The following is a 21,874-nucleotide window of genomic DNA, read 5'->3' as shown; positions in this document are numbered from 1 at the left end:
AATCAGTGTTCTCTGATTCTACCATGACCAACTCAACAAACGTATTTATAGTTTGAAATGAGTTTAGAATTCACAACATAAATTGCTATATATTCACCTTAAGTGGTTAGCATATCTAGTAGTAAATAATTTAGGAGAGGAACCATGGAAGAAGTACCGTTATGCCCTCAGTAATGTTTTCTTATTACTTTAATAATAAGAGTGAAAGGAAAAAACAACAACATTCTTTCTGGCATGAGAGACCCATGACTGGGTCTTGGGAATGTCCCAGGAAATGCTGAGTACCTTCTGAGTACAAAGCACAGCTAAGTCCCTTCGCAGAAAGTGAACCAATGAAGTGGAATGCATCTGCCATTTATTATTAGGGTTATGTTTTTCCTCAAACATCTTCATCCTATATAGCAATATTTCTTCAGTAAATGACATGTCCCCACATACATGATGAGGATTTAATTAGTTGCCTCAAACAGTTAAGCAGCAAAAATCTCAAAGAGGATAGTGTCTGCCCTCAGCTGCTCAAATGAGGGTGGAGAATGAGGACAGCAATAGGGAGGAGGATGGGGGACTTGAGCCAATGGTCAAGCGGGTCTCTCCAGTCCAAGGTCAGAGGCAGTTGCTGTCTTTCCCAGGCAACACATTTGCAGCACTGGGAAAGGCTCACCTTTCTTCCAGCACTTGCTGGCATCAATGCAGTAGTAACTGATGGCATCAGAAAAAGCTAGACCTTTGAAAATATCATTGATAAAAATCTTGTCCTTTCATATCTGAAGTTTGAGCACATGTAGTGGCAACTGAGAATTTGTTAAAATTAGTCTTTTAGTCCTGATTCAAATTTGCACGGTTTGGTAAAGGAATGGAGCTGAGTGAGGTGAGAGTCTGCCGACGAGACAGAACGTGGGCCATGAGATGAAAAGGGTCTACGCCAGAATTCAGGCTGGAACAGCTGCCTCGACTGTCAAGCCCGGTATTCTGTCCACACCATGAGAAGGAAGTAAGGTTTCCTCAGCTCCTCAGTACAGCTAGGTTTGCTTACCATTTGTGGCTCATATGGTTATCTTTAAAATAGCTGCTTAATAAACTTACATTTTTTTTTTCATACTACAGGTTCAGCTTTTCTCAAACAATCCTTTGGTTGGCATTATATTTTATTTAAAAACCCCTTCAAATGGGATTCAAATATTGTCAAAAAATGATTTCTGAATCAGGTGATGCCAATAACAATTTTTAGTTAAGATGGGCCTGGTACACAGACCAGACTGACTAGGTCAGCAGCGCATGTTAACGAACACTTCTCAGCCATGACTACACATGAGAATTATCGCACCTAGAGCAATGAAATCAGAATAGTTGAGGGTGGGACCCAGGGCACTGTCTGAACTCTGCTCCATGTGATTCTAATGTGCTTTCTTCTTCCTCTTCATCCACTGGGATCCATCCTGCAGTCCTTTGATGTCACTGTGCCTGGCCAGCAGTGACACAGAACTGGGTGAGACTAGCAGGCAGGTAGGGGTGGGAAATGCTATGGTATACAGTGTGCCTAAGGAGAACCTAGTTTTGTTTGGGTGCATTACTGGTTTCAATAGCAGTTAATGATCTACATATTAGCTTCAGGTGTTCCAGATGGAGGGCGAGGAGGAAAAGGGAAGGTTGGATAAAAGCATTATGGCAGGTGATACACCACGAGTGCGGCTGCTCTCCTGGCACTGAGCTCATGCCCTGCTACCTTCATCCTGGACCAGCTCCTAACGACGTGGCAGGGCTAGCGACGGGGCTCTCTGTGCTATTCCAGTACTTCTGAGGATCCAATGCTACCCCTCCACGTGGAAATCCTGCTTTCTGTCAGCGAACATCCTCTGCTGGCAGCTTTACTTGTGGTCTGTTCCAGAATCCCTGTGAGGCTGGGTTTCTCCATATTTCTGAGATAGATTTGCCTGCTGCCTCCTGCATGGCCTCCAGACACTGCCTGTAGGAGATGCCTAATCTTCGTTCCACGCTCACCCACCTCTCTGTCACTGCTGACCAGGCATGGTAGCAGCAAAGGACTGTGGGATGGATCCTAGTGGATGAAGAGGAAGAAGAAAGAGCATTGCAGCAAAGAGGAAAGGCATGACTGACATTCATGGTATTAAGGAAAGGTGGTAGACTGGCTTCCCAGGCAGGATGTAATAAAATCACTCAAAATAAAACAGAATTTGATTTATTTTCACCATTACTAATATTTTCCTATTGTCAATATATATTTGATTTTTAAGTGAAAAAAGATAAAAAATATGGCAGGAACTACCGCTCTAAATGCCACTGGACCTACCATTATATTAGAAGAATGAAAAGTGCTATAGGGAAGAGGTCTACAGGGCTCACACTAAGGTAATTTTCAGTAATGCATTTTTCAAACTAAGGTACTCACCAATTTGAAGTTTAAATAAATGAATATATTCAACAACTCACAGCACTGTCTTTTTATGGCACATTTTTTGAAAGCTTAATTTTAAGTGAATTTAGGCAGATGTGGTTAAAGTTAATCTTTAATTTGCCTCAGTATGCAAATAGACAATGTGTTCATAAACAATGAAGTGGATTGCTTGATTTGAAGGAGAGTCATATCTTCCATCATTAAAAAAAATTACAATCCTAACAATCATTTTAAAACATACCAATACCTGATTTTTTTTTCCTTAAGAAACATATTTTACTTTCCTGCTCACATTGTCACAAGCATTACATAAATTAGCTTTGTAAAATGTGGAGTGCTCCATGGGCAGCAGTAGAATGGGATTTTAATGATAATGAGGAATTTGCTATTATTGTCCTGTGGTGTGTTTGACTGAAGATGCACTCTGGTGAAAACAGGTGTCCTAAATTATCACATGTACTACACTATGGTTAGAAATCATGAAATGAAAAATAAAAACAAAGAGAATGTGTATTTCAACACAGCTAAAAAGCTCTACTATATTTGCTAAGACTGATGATATATGCTGAGCTTATTTCAATCACTAAAATTGCCATAATTAAACTTCTCTCTAAATCAGGCTTGTATGAGAGTCAGAAATCTTGTATAATTAACTTATCTGTGGAAGTAATCAGACAATAACTGCTGGTATATTTTAGGAACCACTAAAACTACTGTAGCTGTTGAATGTAATGACTATAACAAATCTTTAAGAGCAGTTATCTCATAACCACTTTTCACAGCTGCAAGGGTGGACGGGAGACAGTTTTTTCAAAGCTTTTCCTTCAGTTGGTTTAATTGTGGTATTGCTACATTGCTCTTCTACAACATGGAAAAATTACTAGGCCTAGTGGTTAGCTGGAGCTGAACCACCACCTGTGCTGCAACATCTAGGCAGGTTGTTGTCAATGAGGAATACCTAGTGTTTCAGGACTGCTAAAGACAAGGCTAAAGCTTCTCCAGTGGGCAACAAAAAGACAAAGACAGCTCTAACTAGGCTAACCATGCACTAACTAAGTTCAAGACAGTGATGGCTTGATCAAGCCCATGTGCATCAGTGGAACGGACCCTCAGAGACTGAATGATTGCAACTTCATGACAGGTGTCTTCGCAGCCAGGCACTACAGTTCTCATCTCAATAAGATGGATGAATAAATTTTTAAAGGAAAGGACCACACTTCATACTTCCCAAGCTCACAAGCCAAAGCCATCCCTCGATTACTTACTTTCCACCTTCATGGATAGCCCCAGGGAATCTGGTGAAAAAGCTAGCAGAAACTTGAGGGGGATGGATTAGCTATAATGACTTCAAAAGCAAATCATCCCCAACTTCAGCACCTTACAACAGCCATAAACATTTATTCTATTTCGCAAGTTTTTTGCTATATGGACACAGCTTCTTTTATACCCTCATAATATAGCAGCTGGTTTCCTCCAGAGTGAGCGATTAAAAGGGATTATCATAAAAGCTGCAACATCTTTTATGAGTTAGCCTTGGAAGTCACACTCTGTCACTTCTGCAATATTCTTTTGGCCACACAGGTCAGCTTTATTCAATAGACAGAAAACTACACAGAGGCATGAATACCAGGAGGCAGGAATCACTGGGGGTTGCCTTCGAGGCTGACTACTATATAAATCTATCCCCAGAAAGAGCAGCTTCTGATGAAATGTACAAGTTTGTTATGTTTTCTTGAGTGCATTTCCCCATACAGGAGATAGAAGTCCTACTGGCTTGAGGTGTAAGAGGGCAGAACTTGGGGTTGGCCAGGCAACTGAAATTTAGATAGTGAATCCCAGAAGCAAGGGAAAATTCCAGAAGCAAGTCTCAAAATCTGAGTATGAATTCTACTCAAATCTTTGGCAAACAAATAAACCCTGGAGGCACAAGACACCTCCAACCTTGCTGACCAGACTTTAAACACAGCAATTAAAAGCTAAAACTCCTGAGCAGAGATATTAGCTGCTTTACACTGTTGGAGAGCCAGATTTTTCAATTTGAGTCCAGCCAAGTTAACTGTCTACTACACACCAACAGTCCTTAGAAAGAACAAAACAAATTCCAAAGTTGATATAACAAATTATATACACCAAAATTACTAGATATGCAAAAACATAGGAATCACCTGACCCAGTTTTCAACCAAAAATTACTAGATAGGCAAAAAAATAGGAATCACCTGACCCAGTCTCAGAAAAAAAAAAAAAAGGAGTCAACTGCAGCTGCCTGCCATTGTGCCCAAATATTGGGTTTATTAGAAAAATACTTCAAATTGTTGATTATAGATAAGTACAAAGAATTAAAGAAAAACAGTATTAATGAGTAAACAGACATGGAATCTTCATAGTGAAATGGAAACTACAAAAAAGAAGCAGTTGGAGATCTAAGTTGGAAAGAACAGCTAAAATGAAAACTTTACTAGATGAGCTCAACACAGATTTGAAATGGCAGAAGAAAGAGTCACTGAACTTGAAGACAGAATAATAGAAATGCAATCCAAGGGGAAAAATGATTAAGAAATGAACAAAGTTTTCTCTTTTTTTTGAGCCGGAGTCTTGCTCTGTCACCTAGGCTTGAGGGCAGTGGTGTGATTTCAGCTCATGGCAACCTCTGCCTTCAGGGCTCAAGTGATCCTCCCACCTCAGCCTCCCAGGTAATTGGGATTACAGGCACACACCACCACCTGGCTAATTTTTGTATTTTTAGTGGAGAAGGGATTTCACCACATTGGCCAGGCTAGTCTTGAACTCCTGACCTCAAGTAATCCACCCACCTCGGCCTCCCAAATTACTGGGATAACAGGCATAAGCCATCGTGCCAGGCCTAAAAATAAACCAAGTTTCATAGACCTGTGGGACATTTTCAAGCAGTCTAATATACATGTCATTATAGTCACGAAAGTAGGGGAGTGAGAAAGAGGATTAAAAAAATGAAGAAATGGAGCTGAAAATGTTTAACTCATAAGATTGATGGGTAAGGCTTAAACAAGAACCCATCTGAAAATAACTTGAAATGTAGCAAATATGTTAGTAAACACTTAAAGTTAATTCATACTTTGACTTTTCTGTTTATAACTCTTCCTGCCCACCATTCAGGCTATTTGCATCTTATAATATCACTATCAGATGAAGGGGCAAGAATGAAAGGGAACGAGGTTAGTCACATTTTTTTTCATACTACAACTATTTAGTCAGCACCCCCTATCTATGGTTAAGTACCACTAGAATAGTGTGATAATTAATTATATTTGTCAACTTGGCTAAGCCATGGTACCCAGATATTTGGTTGAACATGTCTGGATATTGCTGAGAAGGTATTTTTAGGTGAGATTAACATTTAAATCAGTAGACTTTGAGTAAAGCAGATTACTCTCCATAATATGAGTAGGCCTGATGCAATCAGATGAAGGCCTTAAGAAAAAGTCTTATCTCCTTCCAAGGAAAAGCAATTCTGCCTCTAGACTCAAGCTGCAACATCAACTCTTTTCTGCAGATTTTGGACTTGCCAGTTTCTATAATCACATGAGCCAATTCCTTATAATAAACCTCTATCTGTATCTATTTCTATATCTATACACATACACACATCCTATTCATTTTGTTTCTCTGGAGAACTCTATAAACTCTCATTAGTTTAAGGGGAGAAGGGTCGGTCATGGTTCCTATTCTTTATAAGCTTTTTGTCTAGAAATTAAAAGCAAAATTCAAAATATGTGGTAATAAAAAATCTGTAAGCACAAGGCATCTTGGGAACAAAAAGAGAAACACACTCTCTGGTCTGGGGTAGGAGATGGGAGTGCAGTCAGAGAAGGCTTCCTGAAAGATAGAACATCTAAGCTCAGTTTTAATAAATGGAATTGATAAAAGGGAAGTGGAGCGATTAGGAAGAGCATTTTGAACACAGGGAAGCCATAAGCGGGGGCTATCTCCTGAGATGCGTCATGTGCTGCACTAAGAAGTTTATTTTTTATCATCAAAGCAATAGAGAACTTTGTTCAAATATGTTATATACAGTTGTAAGAATCACAAGGAAAACTTCATTGAAGATTTTTTAAGTAAGAAAACTTCTGAATGACACTTGATTATTAACTATGTCTGTTATGTTCTTTATGATCACAGAAAACTAAGAACTATCCATATGAAGTACCAGTTGCACCAAGCTGATTTACTGGCTGTAATACAGCCATCTCCACCTTTTTATAAGTTGCTTTGCAGATGTGATTTCTGTTAGTGTAAATGTGATTTGTTTTCTAGCGCCATCTGGTGTTTTGTTAGGGCACTGATTATGACTTTTTAAAAAAATACATAGAGTACCCAGGAAATCTTTAAATGTTTTAAAGACATGTAAATACTGTTTACACATATTCTTAATTGTAATGAATAATTTAATAAGATATTAAGTATAAGTCTAAATAAAAAAGTTCAGGAAAAGCCTACAATACAAATACAATTTTTTCTAACACCCACCCACCTACGTGCACACATGGATACATACAAGCAAAAACACATTTCCTTTGCTCCTCAAATTTCTTTAAAGGCTCACAAATCCCAACTGATAACTGATCTTTGATAATATACTAAATCAGGAACATATCGCACATTTTTGTGTTCCGTGAATTTGTCAAAGCATCACTTTTCAGGTTAGCGTGAATTCTTTTTTCTTGAGTCAGGATCTTGCTCTGTTGCCCAGACTGGAGTGCAGTGGCGTGATCATAGCTCACTGCAGCATTGATCCTCCTACCTCAGACGCCTGAGTAGCTGGGACTATAGGCGCATGCTACTATGCCTGGCTAAGTGTTGGGTTTTTGTTGTTGTTGTTTGTTGAGACAGTATCTCACTATATTGCCCAGGCTGGTCTCAAACTCCTGGCCTCAAGCGATCCTCCCCTTGCCTTCCAAAGTGCTGAGATTATAGGCATTAGCCACTGTGACTGGCCATAGATCTATATTTGACCTCTTTCACTCCATTATCCCACCCATTATCAAACCCTACTAACTTTATATCCAAATATATGTAGAATTTAACCAGCACTTACCACCTCTACTCTACATTGTAATCCCGGTCATCATCATGTCTTGCCTGGACCACTGCAATAGTCTCCTAATTGGTTTCCCTGCTTCCAGTCTTGCACCCCTATAGCTCGAATGAGCCTTTGAAAACATAATGCAATCATATCCATCTTCTGCCCAGAATCTCCCAATGGCCATCTCACTGGAGATAATACACAAGTTCTTACTTTTTTCTTCGAAGGCCTATGTGATTTGAACCCTTGACTACTCTGGTCTCATGCACTCCTACACTCTCCTCTCACACATTCTTTGCCAACAATCGCCTCCTTGTTAAGCCTCAAGCATGCTAAGCACACATGCCTTAAGGACTATGAAAATGCTCCCCAAGTCTCAGAACTCTTCTCCCAGACAGTGGTGCAGCTCAGGCCCTTGCCTCTTCATATCTCTGCTTAAAAGTCACCATCCAAGAGGCCTATTACACAGCAACACCTCCTGCTCATTCTGTTTTCTTTTCCTGCCTTATATTCCTTTTCACACTTAACACTGCCTGTTATATTTTAATTTTTTTAAAACTACATATCTAGCCCACTCTCTTCCCTATACACACTGAAATGCAAGTACAATGAGAGCTGTGACTGTTTTATTGACTGTTTCAGGCCCAGTGCCTAAAACAGAGCCTGGACATCGTAAGTACTCACTATGTACTCAATAAATGGATGAACGCAAATGACTGTTTGAATTTGACATCTAACAAGCCATTTTTGTATTGAATTATTTTGTGGTTCACACATTTTGTGACCGTGGCTATGGAATATGTGGGAAAAGATGACATCCAGTGGGGAGAAACTGATATCGCAATTTTATCTAAAACATAAAAACAGTCTGATTTGACTTTTAAGTAACAGATGTCTGCAAATGAGGGCCTATTTTGCCTTAAAACATTTCAATTTCTGTTATTATGAAACTAAAGTCTGATGAGTGAAGGACATTCCATTTTTTTACTACATATTCCAGATACGTAATGTTTCCCTTTCCCTTTTCCCTACCATATAACAGCACCATATGAATCGATTCGGTAAAAAATACATGGAATTTACACAGCTCACAATTTGCTCCAACAGATTTTTAATAAATCTGTGATAACACTGATTCATTATTTATTTTAATTCTGTCTATTCCTGCATTTCCCCCTTAATAAAATACTTTAGTTACAAACATATTTTGGTTGGTACTGATCTAAAGTGCTAATTTTAAATGGGGGGAGAGTGACAAACCAGTCAACAGAAGCTGTTGCAATGATTCTCCTTGCAGGTTCCAGAGGTCCCAGCCCCTACACTCCCCTGGCAAACCCCCTTTAGGATCAGAGTCCCTGGAGGTCAGACCTGTGCACCAAGGATACCTGGCAGTGCAGGGGAAGGTATGGGCTGCTAAGGCTGGAATGGGAGGTCTGGAGCATGAGGGGCAGAGATGTGAGGAGCTCACAACTGCAACCATCCTGTGAGCAGCAGATTTGGGGAGGGTTTGCAAGTGTTCCTGTTTTTCTGCAACAAGCCATGCCCACCATTCGGACTCCCTGTCCCTCCCTTTGTAAGAATGCATTACAGTGGACCTCCCAGAAGCAAACCAGTCAATGTGTAAATGAGAAAGGGCTCTGTTTGGTACAGAGATGTGCATGGGCTGGGTACAGTGTCCACAGCATGAAAAAAATGTCCAGACTTCCACCATGGTCTAGTCTTTGACTTTCTCTAACTGTATCTTATACACTCTAGGCTTGTTCAGATGCTCCAGCTTCTTGGGCCCTTCTCTCCTGTCTCAGGACTTTTGCACAAACTGTTCCTCTGCTCAGAGTGCTTAGGTTTCCCTAATCTCCTGGGACGCCTTCTTCCCTGACTCACAGCCCCTTCTGCCTACGGCATGCTCTCCTGCTTTGTTTCCTCAGAACTCTTACCACAATTTCAGTCTGTGTGTGTACTGCTGGTCTCCCTATTGGGATGTGAGCTCCCTGAAACAGGAACCTGGTCTGTCTTGCTCTCACCTGCAACCACTTGTCTAGAACAACACCTGGCATGTAGTTGGCACCAAATATTTAAGGGGATGGAGTGTGTTTTGAGGGGCAAAGATCAGGAGTCAGTTTTAGACTTGTTAAGTTTGAAGTGATTATTACACATCCAACACATTGAAGTTATCAGGCAGACACCATGTAGACAGCTGGACACACCAGTCTAGAGTGCAGCGAAAAGACCCAGGCTGTGGGTAAATTTGCCAATCTGTGGCATACAGAGGCATTTAAAGCCATGAGATTAGATGAGATCATTAAGGGAGTGCGTGTATATAGGGAAATGCTCTGAGGACTAAGTCTGGGGCACTCCAGTGATTAATGGTCAAGGAGATGAGAAACATCCATCCAAAGAGCCTGAGAAAAGCAAACAGTAGAGAGCAGGAGAAAGACCAAGAGAACGTCATATCCAGCAAGCCATGTGAAGGGAGTGTTTGAAGGACAGGAAGTGATCAAGTCTATCAAAAGCTACTGATTTGCCCCTTCTTGCCTTGTATTTTCTCATTAGCATGTATCACTATCTATTACAGTTATATCCTAAATATATTGGAAGATCCAGGAAGTAAGACAGCAGACAGCTTGTTAGAGTATGATGATCGAGCTAATCTCAGTGATCTATAAAACAGAGTCAGCGAACAGTTTCTGATATTGAGGAGAAAACTTCAGAATTACACAAATTATTTACAAATGCATAACTAAATACTAGAAAGAAACATTTAAGGCCAGGCACAGCAGTTCACACTTGTAATCCCAGTACCTTGGGAGGCCAAGGTGGGAGGATCACGAGGTCAGGAGTTTGAGACCAGCCTGGTCAACACAGTGAAACCCCATCTCTACTAAAAAAATACAAAAATTAGTTGATGTGGTGGCATGCGCCTGTAATCCCAGCTACTCGGGAGGCTGAGGCAGGAGAATTGCTTGAACCGGGGAGGAGGAGGTTGCAGTGAGCCGAGATCATGCCGTTGCACTCCAGTCTGGGTGATAGAGCGAGATGCCATCTTGGAAGGAAAGGAAGGAAGGAAGGAAGGAAGGAAGGAAGGAAGGAAGGAGGGAGGGAGGGAGGGAGGGAGGAAGAAGAAAGAAAGAGAGAGAGAGAGAAAGAAAGAGAGAGAGAGAAAGAAAGAAAGAAAGAGCTAAAAGAAATTTAGGAGTGGGACTTGGGGATATGAAGTAGTAGGGAAGAAGACTGCTGCTATTTATTATAAACCTCAACTTTTAAAACTATATCCTTGTACTACTTTGACAAAAATTAAAATCAACTAGTTAGAAAAACATTTTTATGAACTAGAGGCCTACTTCTCAACTTGTGGGCTGTGAAATTACAGCCAGAGGCCAGCAACTCCACATGCTCACCAAGTGTCATTTGCACACCAAGCAAGGTCTTATGCACCGTATGTACAAGATACATATGTACATACTGCTTTCATCACTACAAATTAAATTAAAAGCATTCCTGAAATTGTAATAATATTCAATCATTAAAGATCATATCATTCAACTGATACTAAAAATAGCCACTATTCTATGATCATCCATATACTTTTTTAACATTAAAAATAGTTCTTCACTCTGAGTAAGTTTAGGAACCCCTGTGAAAGCTGAACTAAAATACTATGGGTTATTAAATTTATGAGACTGCCTTTGTAATAAACATTTGGAAGGCAGAGATAATTCTTTCTACATAGCTATAACTACGTTTCCACGTCTTTCCAACAATTCAGAGTTCCTTGAAAAAGATATCATGTTCTAGGAATCTTTGGATTCCTACACTTAGTACAGTTATTGACATATAACAATAAATAATATTTAATGTATCTTAAGTGCTTTCCCTGTTAGCTATTGCTTTAAGCACTATATGTATATTTTCATTTTATTACTATCATGGAAACACAGCCTTCAGAAGTTGGTACTCTTATGATTCCTACGTTACAGAAGAGAAAACTGAGGCACAAAAGTTAAGTATTTTTCCCAAGGACACATGAGTGTGAATGTCAAAACTAGAATTAGAAGCTATTTAGAATCAGAATTGCAATCTCTTTCTGTGCTTTGGCTCTTAATGTTTATGTAAAATATTAATAAGTGGTCGATGATAAAAACATTGAAATAACAAACCTAGAAGCAAATTCTTCTAATTAGTGACATAAAATAAAATTATGTTATTCTTTGATGGAAAATAAAATCATGTTATTCTTTTCCCCATGTATATTTGACAGTCTCACCTTTTGCTTTTTGTTCTGGATCTTCTGTTGTTCTATTTGTTTCTGAAAATTAAAGACAAAACATAGTAAGTACTATGCAAGTCACCATTCAGTATCTCAAAATATAGGACAATATTTAAATGAATTCAATAAGTATAATCAAAGAAAAATATATTTGATCATACAATTCAATTTTCCTAAATCCTGAATTCATTATAAATGAAGTTCATTAGAAAATATCAAGATTTGGGCATATTTCAATTACTTATACTAAAAGTCACCAAGCACTGACTAGGCACCAGGCTAAGTACTCCTTGTCTATAAGGTAGGGGAGTTGGAGTGGGTGATATGCATCAACTCCAGGTGTCTCTAAGGTTCAAAGATATGTGGGTGGGGAGAAGCCATCATTAAAGCTTGTTCAATGTTGTTATTGTCTCTTAAAACCAGAAAACAACTTGAATAATTGATATCATGTGCTTTAAAGGAATGCAGCATGTCACACTGCTTGGAATATTAGTCTGCTACTCTAAGGACTTCACATATACACAGATGATCCATTGGGGGAGCTTGTGCTGACGCCCAGGTGAGAAGCCAGAGATGAACCCAAGACCCCACCTGTGTCAGATGCACTAAGTAAATCACAGTCAGTGTCTCTCCCACAAATAGAATTACCTAGGACAGTGACACCCACCAAGACCTAGACTAGCCAAAGAACATCCACCCCTCACAAGGAAAACAACAGCATATGAGCTGACCATGTGTTTTTAACCTCATTTGTGCACCTATAACTTCACATCAGGATGAGTGTACAAATTAGGATCTAGTTAATTTTCAAGGTAATCAGTTGATTACAGCCCTAGTAGGAACTTATCTGTTCTTTGGGTATTTCTAGGAACACGGGCGTATGCATATGGGTTGGAGTGGGAACAAGGCAGAGTCTGGGAGACTGATAAAAAATCAGACTCTGTCCTCTCCCACAGAAGCTGCTTGAGGATGTCAGTGAGATCAGGGATGCAGTCAAGTGAACATTGACACGGATCACTCAATTTGTTGGTATGGAGTTTCCCACATTCATTCATATAAAACATTTCAATTTGGGGAGATGAAAAGTAAATCTGAGGCTGGTTTTAATGCAGGGAAGGGTTTTTCATAAGTCAACTCTTGTTCCATAAGAGGAAGAAAGGGGAACTAACTTTGAAATCTAGTGTACCAGGCTAAGTGCTAAGCACATCATTTATGGATTCTCTTGTCTTCTCACACCCTTGGAGAAGGTCTTACCTCCCTCTTTGTGCACAGGAGAAAATAGATGGCTGAGAAATTAGAGTCCCCAAAGTTATCAAGGCCAGCAGTTTACACAATTCCAAAGCATATGTTCTTTCCACTGAACCATTGTGTACCTTTCTTCAAAGAGAAATAAGGGGACAGAGAAGTGCCAGTCTTGACTTTTGCAAAGAGTTGATTTTATAAGGTTGACAGCACATACCTCCTGGGCAGTGCTGCAAGAATAATGCAGGATTTTTTTTTTTTAAAGGACTTGTAGATCTTGGTAGAATGTTCTAGAATTTCTGATCTTTTTAACTATAACCTCTTTATTATAAAGTTAGGTTGCTGAACTAGACCATTCAATACCATTCATTCAGCAAATATTAACTGAGCACCTAATAATGTCTGCCTGGCACCCTTGTAGTCATCGGATATACAGCAATGAAGAAAAGCATAAAAAATCCCAGTCCTGAAGGAGCTCTTTCTACTGGGATCAGCATTACCTGCAGGAACACTGCAACCCTCCATATCCCCCAGTCATTGCATATGGCTAATGTGATTAGAAAAATCAAGCGTAAAATGCAAGTTTCTAACTAGACTAGATAGAACAGGTGGGTGCTGGTCATGAAGGGGAGTTTAGGGCTCTCCACAGATCTTTCCACTCTTGGGAGGGAAATAAGGAAGGAGGAGTGGTTTGAACTGGTCACATTCCAAATAGAAGTGGAAGGTGCTGATCCTGATGTGGGAGGGCCCTGGCCAAGTCTCCCCACGTCCTCTGGACTCACATCCTCCCAGGAACGTGGAGGGTGAGTGTGGTTGGACATATGCCCAGAAACAAGGGCCACCATCTTTCTTCCACTTCCCATGCTGTATCTAAAAGGGGGGTGGCAGTCTGACCTAAAGCCTGACACAGATCATTCCAGGCCCCAGGCCAAAAGCTCTCTTATTCTCATTCTTGTCCTCTTCTGTCCTTCACCTCACATCAACAAGCTGAGTTCTGAGACTCCTTTCGGATATGGAGAAAATACACAGAGAATATGTTTTAGGCTCTATGAGTTTTATTGCTTAAATTTAGCTTAGGTAAAGGAGCTTTCTATGAGATTCAGCTTACCCCAGGAGCATTCTGCAGCGATAATAATGAAGTGCTACTTTGCTTTATTCTCTGTACCTACGCTTCTCTGGAAGATCTCATTTGAATCTCACTGTGCCAAAGAGGAAAATGACTTGAGCCCATATTATATGCAGGCATTGTTCTAAGCACTTAACACAGACTATCCCATTTAAACTTCTCATCATTCATAGGAGGTAGTTATAATTTTACAAATACGGCAACTGAGGCATACAGAGGCTAAGGAATCTTGTCTAGGGTCACAAAACAAACAAAACCAATTTCAGAAGCTATATTCCATAAAATACTACTTTAATCACACTCTATATCCCAGTAATGGGGAATTCATTAACTAAAGGGAGCTATATGCTCAGCCCACCCCTGAAAATTACAAAAGTACAAGCCCACATGTAACTCATAGTTAGTGTTTAAATATTCATATTCAGAAAAGAAAGATATTACACTACTCTTTACCTGTCTTAATGTTACTTTTTTTCTCCTTTAAATATTTTGTCAGAACAATAAACACCTTACTAAAAAGAATAGGATATGATATTTAAATGCAACCACTAAAGCAAATCACTTTTGTGGATTTTGTGGATTCAGATATACTGTACTCGGTCAGGCACGGTGGCTCATGCCTGTAATCCCAGCAGTTTGGGAGGCTGAGGCGGGCAGATCACAAGGTCAAGAGATCGAGACCATCCTGGCCAACATGGTGAAACCCTGTCTCTACTAAAAATACAAAAATTAGCTGGGAGTGGTGGCGCGTGCCTGTAGTCCCAGCTACTTGGGAGGATGAGGCAGGAGAATCGCTTGAACCCAGGAGGTGGAGCTTGCAGTGAGCTGAGATCGCACCACTGCACTCCAGCCTGGCAACAGAGCGAGACTCCATCTCAAAAATAAACAAAAAACAGATATACTGTACTCTATCATGTTCCAGCACTGCGCTAACCTGCTGGCTGAGCAGTTCTTGCTGGACTCAACATACATTCAAAGCGAATTTCCACCCAGGCCTGTGCATCCCTGTGGTAATGAGTGCATTACCACACTGGCGTCGGTTCTCTCCCTGCACCTGGACATGGGACTCTGTTCTATCCCTGAGCGCCCACACTGACCAGTCCTCATGTCACAGCTTTCCAGTCCCCTTCTCTCTCTACTAGCACTTCCTTAGCTCATGCTGTATCACCATCACCTATTACTAGTAAGTTGCCTAACCATCTTCCTACCCATGCTTTGGCCTCCCTCTAATGGCTTCCACCTTGCACCAGCTGCCTGAGAGTTGCTCTGAATACTGCTGTGTCACCTCGGGCCAGCAGGCACCCCACCTCTCTGACCTTGGCTTTGCTCACTTGCAGGCAGGAGTAATACTTATCTGCTGAGAAAACTCAGCTCCCTGACATGTGCGCACAGTACTTAGCTGAGTGGGTGCTTCAATAAAAGTGGGTCTGCTTACCATTAGTGTTCATTTTTGTTTCCTCTGGACATGCTGGAGCTGAAAACAACCTGTTCTAGAAGCCCAGGGACTTCTTCCTTATTTAGTTCTCCTTTTCTGTCCAGAGAATGAAGACTGGAAATGGAAAAGAGAACTTTCCATGCCCATTTCTGCCCTTCCATCCTCTCACGATGAAATTAATATCCTCCCAATATGAAGTCATGTATAAGGTGGGGCAGTAGTTCTATTTTCAGTCTTTTGAGAAACCTAATTTACACTCCTGCTAACAGTACATGAGGGTTCCCCTTTCTCCACATGCTCACCAGCATTCATTACTGCCTGTCTTTTGATAAAAGCCAGTTTAACTCAGGTGAGACGATATCTCAGTGTAGTTTTGATTTGCATTTCTGATGATCAAGGATGTAGAGCACCTTTTTGTATACGTGTTTGCCATTTTTATGTCTTCTTTTGAGAATTCAGATCTCTTGCCCATTTTAAAAATCAGGTTATTAGATTTTTCCCTATGGAGTTGTCTGAGCTCCTTATATATTCTCATTGTTAATCCCTTGACAGATGGGTAGTCTGCAAATACTTTGATGTATTCTGTGGGTTATCACTTCACTTTGTTGTTTCCTTTGCTGTGCAGAATCTTTGTAACTTAATGGGATTCCATTTTTCCGTTTTTGCTTTGGTTGCCTGTGCTTTTGGGGTATTACTCAAGAAATCATTGCCTAGACCGATGGCCTGGGCAGTTTCCCCATTGTTTTCTCTTAGCAATCCCACTGCTAGGTATATATCCAAAACAAAAGAAATCAGCATATTGAAGAAATATCTGCACTCCCATGTTTATAGCGGCACTATTTACAATAGCCAAGCTTTGGAATCAACTTAAAGGTCTGTCAACAGATGAATGAAGAAAATGTGTGTACACATATAATGGAGTACTATTCAGCCATAAAAAAGAACGGGATCCTGTCATTTGAAACAACATGGATGGAACTGGAGGTCATTACGTTAGGTGAAATAAGCCAGACACAGAAATACAAACATCATATGTTCTCACTAATTTGTGGGTGCTAAAAATTAAAACAATTGAACTCAAGGAGGTGGAGAGTAGAAGGATGGTTACCAGAGGATGGGAAGGGTAGCTGGGGGAGAGGGGAGCAGGAGGTGAAGATGGTTAATGGGTACAAAAATATAGTTATATACAATGAATAAGATCTAATATTTGATAGCACAACAGGGTTACTATAGCCAACAATAATTTATTGTACATTTTCTATGCCTGTATTGAAATATCTCATATAGTCAAATTTATACATCTACTATATACTTATAAAAATTAAAAAACTTGGGGGAAAAAGGTGCAGCAGGCTATCCAGGGAATAATCAAAACTTCTAGGTGCAGGGCAAAATCTACAAAGGATGGATGCAGGGGCTATTTAATTTTAATCTTGCCTCCTGGCAATGTAGCATGATAGTAAATGTAAAATAAGCATTATCTGTTAGAAATACGTTAACTGGCTGAAGGTATTCCTTTGTGATTTTAGTAATCAAAAATGCTATAATCTTCTAAAATACCAGTAAGGATAAAATGAACTGATTTTATTATGTAACAAATTAAAAATATCTTATACTTCAAAAATAATGACAATATAGAGAATTCTTCTGTATTTTATTGCACTCAACATTTAATAGAAGACATTTACATTATTTTTAGAAAATCCATTGATGTTGCACAATGGCACATATTTGTAAAGACAAGGCTCATTAATTCAGATATTTGGAATTAAAAAGTATTTAAAGTTAACCACAGCATAATGAATCCTCAACGTCCAGAGTTCTATAAAAATCCAGTAAAACTTATTTTACTCGTTCATCAGTTTTATGTCACTTAGTTTTCCTAAAAAAATATGGCTTTATAAAAAGTAGCATTCTATAATTCACAAAATGAAGAGCTTTATTATAATTTGAGTATCACCTCTGTATCATCCATATCACAGCTTTAGAAAATTATTGCTTTTCTTATTATCTTATTATTTCAGGTTTCATTACACATTGAGTACCCATGCAGGACTCACTACATTGTATAATAACTATGATCTACAGTGATAAAAATATAGAAATCTCTCTCATTTTAACCCTAAAAGCAGGGGGGAAAAGTCACCTTATCTTAATGTTAACAAAATCAAGAGCTACCCCTAATATATCAATCAAACCACTTCTTATGGCTTTGCTTATAGTTGCTCATGGTCCTTTCAAAATGATGTGGTAGCTACCTTCTTTTCTGACAAAGGATTATTTTCAACACAGCAATTATTTCTGAGCCCAAAATAAACCACATTAAATAAAGAAGAAAATCTTCAGTGTAGAAAGGAAAAGGCTCATCGCTGTGAAATAGCAGCAGGCATCGGGCTCTGTGAGCTTTTCACACATCCTCAATCAACCCAGCTCGAGGCGTTACTGAGTTCATCTAGTAAGAGCACTGAGCGGTCTCTAGTGCTGCAGGGAAATTACTTAATTAGCTAAAGGCGGAATAATCTTTAAGTTATGCACCAGTAATTTATACAGATTTTCTAAAATTTAAACAAATGCTGAAGAGACTATAGCTATTATACGATTAATCTAAGGTGCTAACAAAGCATTTTTGCATGATAATAGTAGAGTCATTCTTTTTCCTTGTGTCTTAACAAGGAATTTCAGCTTTCCCCTCTCATTTGAATAAATAAATGATAATTTAAAACTTTCATTGAAATATTAAATTTTTCTAATTAATCAGCTAAAAGTTACAACAATTTCAAAAGTGTTAATCTGAATACCTGAAGCTAATGTAGAAATTTTTGATAAGAATATCAGTGCAGATATATACAACTCAAATCTTCACAGCTAATGATGATCTCTGTTAGCGTTCTTAGGAGTGCTAACACAAAGTATTCTTAATAGCTTTTAAATCATGTTTAACGCAGTTTACACAAGTCAGTCCAACAGTTAGTGCTAATTACTAATAATATATGCAAACCCTGCCAACACAATTGCTGCTACATCACCAATATAATTATTAACTAGTATCTGAAAAACACACATAAATTCAGGTAAGACTAAAAGCTATGTCATAAAAAGAAAAAAGAAATCCAATGGATCCACTAATGCTATCAAAAGGGACATGCAGGAATGTAACATGACATTTTTTAGAAACATGTGTTTCTAAAAAGAAAAAAAAAATACACTAAAATGCCAGTGGACTATAATTCATTCAAAACATCTTTAGTGTTCCTTCCCAAAGATCTTGATCTGCTCAGTAATTGCTTCACAAGATCTATCACAGCGAGCGTATGGTTAGGCTGGTCCTCCTGTGGTGGTAGGGGCAGTCTTTTTGAAGCTTTAAGTATCTGCAAAAATAAGGGGAAATCTAAATTAAAGGACCAACCAGACATAGACTGTGAAACTGCTTCATTTTCATTCTACTTTTTAAAAAATCCACCAACAAAGTAATTTTTTTTTTTTTTTTTAAGGACAACTTGGTAACAGAATAATCAACTACCAAAAGAAGCTCCTGGGGATGACTTGCAAAGCTACTGATGAAAATCTGAGGTTCTTTAGAGCACTCGAGAATTACAACTGAACTGAATAATCTCAATCTTTTAAGAAACACAGCATTAAATTTTTCTTCAATATTTTCACTCTATTAAAAAGAAACAGAAATCTAGTATGGTATTTGAAAAATAAACACAAACAGTTTCAAGGATCAACTGGACACTATAAGCTGCATTTAAAATATATTGCTTTAAAAATTAAAACAAATTTAAAACATATTGATAACATAAATGGTTGACAATAAAAGTATATAAGTATTTTAAAAGAAGTAAAATTAATCCCTATCCAAGTTTTTACAACTTCTTTTTCATTCTTAACTTTAGTATCTGATTTGTTTTACTATTGCAGCATTGGATTTGTGTTACAATTAAACTAGAAAAGGAGCTGGTACACAGAAAGGCCCTGCAAAATCTTGATATAATTTTTAAAGCTGGATTCCAATATTTCCTTTCTTCTTTCCTCCTTTCCTAACAATTTCTATCTATCTATCTACACATAAGCAACCAAAACTTTTTATGTAAGTGGAATTGTTTGAGAACTAGACATTTTATGTATATCTTTACATATCCAACATAAATGAATGCTTATATTCCCTCAAAAAGGCAGTACAAAAATATTCATAGCCGCTTTCTTCATAGTCAACAAATGAGGAAAAAAAAAAACTGTGTCCGTTAACATTAGGATGGATTAAAAACTGTAGGAAATAGTTACGAATTAGAGCAAATGACTACACATAACAAGGTGGATGAAACCACAGACAAGATGTTGAACAGAAACAAGTCGCAAAAACAAATGTGTGTGTTTACAGATCTTGAATTCAAGAGCGGACAAAACTAATCTACGATGACGCAGTTCACAAGAATGGTTACTTCTGGCTGGTGTATTACTGAGAGGTAGGAAGAGGAAGACATTTCTGGGGTGCTAAAAGCTTTACATCTTTTTATCTTGATCTGAGTAATGGGTACAAGTATATACACATGGAAAAATTCAACATTTAAGCACTTCCACATGTGTAAATTATATCCCAATAGAAAAGTTTTTTTTTAATGAGTTTTAGATTGTCTTAGCATTCAACAATTTTCTGGACTTTGATTTAAGAGGAAGATACATTTCAGAAGTACCTTGGGAAAATGGAAAGTTGTTCAAAGTATAACGATGAGTATTCATAAAAAGGCAAATAAACTAAAAGTTCTATGGCAATTTTGAACAATTCCACTAAATGTCTGAAGACCCCACTCATAAGTGGGTATGGTGTAAATCTAACATCTCCAAAATCAGGACTGTCATCTCTTTTGCTACTCTCCATTTCCTCCTGCCTTCTCTCCCTCCATTAACATTCTGCCATTCATTCACAAGGACTCAAGCCAGAAATGTAGGAACCTGGACTCCTCTTCCTCTCCCATCAAATTATTTGCAGCCCCAGTTTACATGAAATCAGACACCTTTCCATTCATTCTACTACAGCCAAGCTCCCACCATTTTAGTTTAGCCTATGGTAGCTGCCTCTTACTAGTCTCTACCTCCTTGCTGGACTAACTGTTTTCAAATTGAGATTCGATCATGTGACTCCTCTGCTTGGATTTTTTCAGTGGCTTCTTGTCATTTTTAGGCACAGATCCAAATTTTTTTTTTTTTTTTTTTTGAGACAGGGCCTCACTCTGTCACGCAGGCTAGAGTGCAGTGGTGTGATCATAGCCTACTGTAGCTTTGACCTCCTGGACGCAAGGAATCCTTCTACCTCAGCCTTCTGAGTAGCTGGGACTACAGCAGGCATGTGGCACCAAGCCTGGCTATTTTCTTTTCTTTTTTTTTTTTTTTTAGAGATGGGGTTTCACTGTTGCCCAGGCTGGTCTCCAACTCCTGAACTCAAGCAGTCCTCCCACATTGGCCTCCCAAAGTGCTGGCAGCACAGGCGTGAACCACTGTGTCCAGCAAATCAACACTTTTAAACATAGTATATAAGATCCTCTGAGAAGAGACACTTGCCTACATTTCCCCTGTCCTCTTTCGCCCCTGTCTGGCATGCTGTCATGGCCTTTGTGCTCTGTAAGCTCTAGTTTCCTCTGCTCTCCTCCTGCCAGCTCCTGGAGCTTTTTATCAACACCTCAAAACACCTAAAACTAGCACAAGGACATCTGGGAGGCTAACCTCATTCTGTGTCCCACCCCTCTGAAGCGGGGTGAGACATCTCTCCTTCTGTGTGTTGCTGTCCACAGCTCTGAGAAATTGATTGTACTTATTTTACTCTACCATGTACCCACAGGACTGTGAACCAAGCCAGCACAGCATTGTCAATCATGTATCTTCACTGGCCAGCACAGAGCCTATACCACAGCAGTTGCTCAATATGTATTTTTTGAATAGATGATCAATAACAACAATATATATATAAAGCACTTATGGAATATTAGCTACTAAGAATATAAAATCAATTTCCTCCTTTGCCCCAGATCTCTGGTGTTGTTAGCCTAAAACCGGTTATAGGCCTTACCGATCAATGTTACAAAATGCTGGGTGATGGGGAGACCTGAGTGAAAGTTCTGGATGGATGCAACGGAGTGAAACCATTACCACTGCTAGAATACTCAGCAGTGGGATAAGTTGCAAGTGGCATCTCCATTTTTAAAGAGAGGAGCAGCAGAATTACCCAGGAACCATGATGCTCATGTATCTCATTCTGAAGAACATAATTACATAAAGCATAAACTGACTTTTAGAATTCTTTTCTGGCATGGTATAACAGAAAAATAGTTAATAGAC

At 39.0% G+C, this 21,874-nt stretch overlaps 1 protein-coding gene across 6 annotated transcripts in view; it reads right to left on the bottom strand.

Moving 5' to 3' along the window:
• The window catches only part of ASPH (aspartate beta-hydroxylase), a 186,865-nt gene that overhangs the window by 104,070 nt on the left and 60,921 nt on the right, over positions 1 to 21,874 (bottom strand). For 4 of the 6 annotated variants that reach the window (XM_011982165.1, XM_011982166.1, XM_011982167.1 and 1 more), the window contains one exon: positions 17,166 to 18,909. In XM_011982165.1, the coding sequence (XP_011837555.1) occupies positions 18,902 to 18,909 (8 nt within the window). In that variant the 3' untranslated portion in view covers positions 17,166 to 18,901. Of the gene's footprint in view, positions 1 to 11,735; positions 11,778 to 17,165; positions 18,910 to 21,874 lie in introns of those variants that run through there. The other 2 variants (XM_011982164.1, XM_011982163.1) reach the window with 1 other exon arrangement.

This window comes from Mandrillus leucophaeus, unplaced genomic scaffold, assembly GCF_000951045.1.
Source record: "Mandrillus leucophaeus isolate KB7577 unplaced genomic scaffold, Mleu.le_1.0 Scaffold236, whole genome shotgun sequence".
Taxonomy (NCBI): Eukaryota; Metazoa; Chordata; class Mammalia; order Primates; family Cercopithecidae; genus Mandrillus; species Mandrillus leucophaeus.
Note: the sequence above shows the minus strand (reverse complement) of the source record. Positions and strands in the feature narration are given on the sequence as shown.